At 46.9% G+C, this 1,707-nt stretch overlaps 1 protein-coding gene across 1 annotated transcript in view; it reads right to left on the bottom strand.

Moving 5' to 3' along the window:
- SVIP (small VCP interacting protein) overlaps window positions 1-676 on the bottom strand; it is a 6,642-nt gene extending 5,966 nt beyond the window's left edge. The window contains exon 1 of the mRNA XM_018083429.2: window positions 637-676. Within this exon, the coding sequence (XP_017938918.2) occupies window positions 637-676 (40 nt within the window). The remainder of the gene's footprint in view (window positions 1-636) is intronic.
- Between the last annotated feature and the right edge of the window lie 1,031 nt (window positions 677-1,707).

Genomic DNA, 1,707 nt, shown 5'->3' with positions numbered 1-1,707 from the left:
AAGTTGGGGATAGAGGGAAAGTTGGAGAAGATCTCCACTGAAACTGCTGGCATCAGTCTATGGGCTGAGTCCATCCTTCCCCCTCCCAGGGGAATGCCTTGGGTGAGAAACATACTCTAAGTGCGTTAAATGCTGCTCTTAGGACTAGAGCATTTGCTTGTGCTTACCCCATACCGTATTAATTAGATTGCTTTGTATCAGAGCTTGTGCTTGCGTAATATGTGTATCGGTAGCTTGCTTTAAAACATATTTTTGCAGTAGGCACTATCACTGACAACCATTGAACCTTATTAACCTGTCACAATTTGTATTAATAAAAAGGATTATTCCATAAACTGTTAAAGTGAGTCCTTGCAGTTGCCAGCAGCAGAAAACACCTTGGCAGGACCCGCTGAGTGGTTCTGGCTCTGTTGAGTTCCCCCTAATAAGGGAGGTCAAGGTCCCCTCTGATCTTGTGAATCTGTTGGTGAAGGGTCTCCTTACAAGGTGTTGACAGACTGCCGAACACCAGGGTCTCAACTTTCCTGGGGGACCAACGATCAAAAATCTGAACTCCCACCTTTCACATGACACTGCCTCTTCTGCTATTTCTCCCTCTTTTTCTTAAAGAAAAGAAAAAAACAGCTCCAGCATTACCCTGTTCAACAACATTTCCTGAATTTGAGTGTTGGAGCATGCACCCGTTCCCAAGGTTTATGTGGAGATTGTAATATGTAATATTGTAATATTGTAATATTGTAATAAACCATCATGCAATGTCTACCCAGCTTCTTGTCTGCCTTTGTGATTTTGAGCAAGGTGTATATTTTTGCACCTCTGTTCTTGTCCTGCCATTCATTCCATAAGCCTATGATGTCATACATTACTGTAAAGTACGAATTTAAGTTTCTGTGTTTGTTCCCTGCAGCTGTATTTAGGCATAGAATCATGTAGTTTGTGTAGAATCATAGCATGGTTAAGGTTGGAAGGGATCTGAAAGACCATCTGGATTCCAAAGCCCCTGTCATGGGCAGGGACACCTTCCACTAGACCAGGTTGTTCAAAGCCCCATCCAGCCTGGGCTTGGACATTTCCAGGGCTGAGGCACCCACAGCTTCTCTGGGCAACCTCTGTCACTGCCTCACCACCCTCCTCTTAATATCTGATCTAAATCTACCCCCTTTCAGTTTAAAGCCATTCCCCCTTTAAAGCTAGTCGTATCCCTGCATGGCCTTGTAAACCTCTCCAGCTCTCTTGTATGCCCCCTTTAGGTACTGGAAGGGGCTCTAAGGTCTCCCTGGAGCTTCTCTTCTCTGGGCTGAACAACACCAACTCTCTCAACCTGTCTGTGTAGCAGAGATGCTCCAGCACCCTGAAGGTCTTCATGGCCTCCTCTGGACTTGTTCCAACAGGTCCTTCATATGTTGGGCTCCCAGGTGGGGTCTCATGAGAGCAGAGTAGTGGAACAGAATCACTTCCCTCGACCTGCTGTTCACACTGCTTTTCATGCAGCCCAGTTGGCTTTCTGGGTTGCAAGTGCACATTGCCAAGTCATGTTGGGCTTCTTACCCCCAAGTCCTTCTCTTGAGGACTACTCTCAGTCCGTTCCTTGCCTGGCCTGTATTTGTGCTCGGGATTGGCTCAATCCACGTGCAGCACCTCACACCCGGCCTTGAACTTCCTGAGGCTCGCACAGACACACCTCTCAAGCCTGTCAGGTCATCAGAG

Source organism: Manacus vitellinus, unplaced genomic scaffold, assembly GCF_001715985.3.
Source record: "Manacus vitellinus isolate BGI_N305 unplaced genomic scaffold, ASM171598v3 scaffold_63_pilon, whole genome shotgun sequence".
Classification (NCBI taxonomy): Eukaryota; Metazoa; Chordata; class Aves; order Passeriformes; family Pipridae; genus Manacus; species Manacus vitellinus.
Note: the sequence above shows the minus strand (reverse complement) of the source record. Positions and strands in the feature narration are given on the sequence as shown.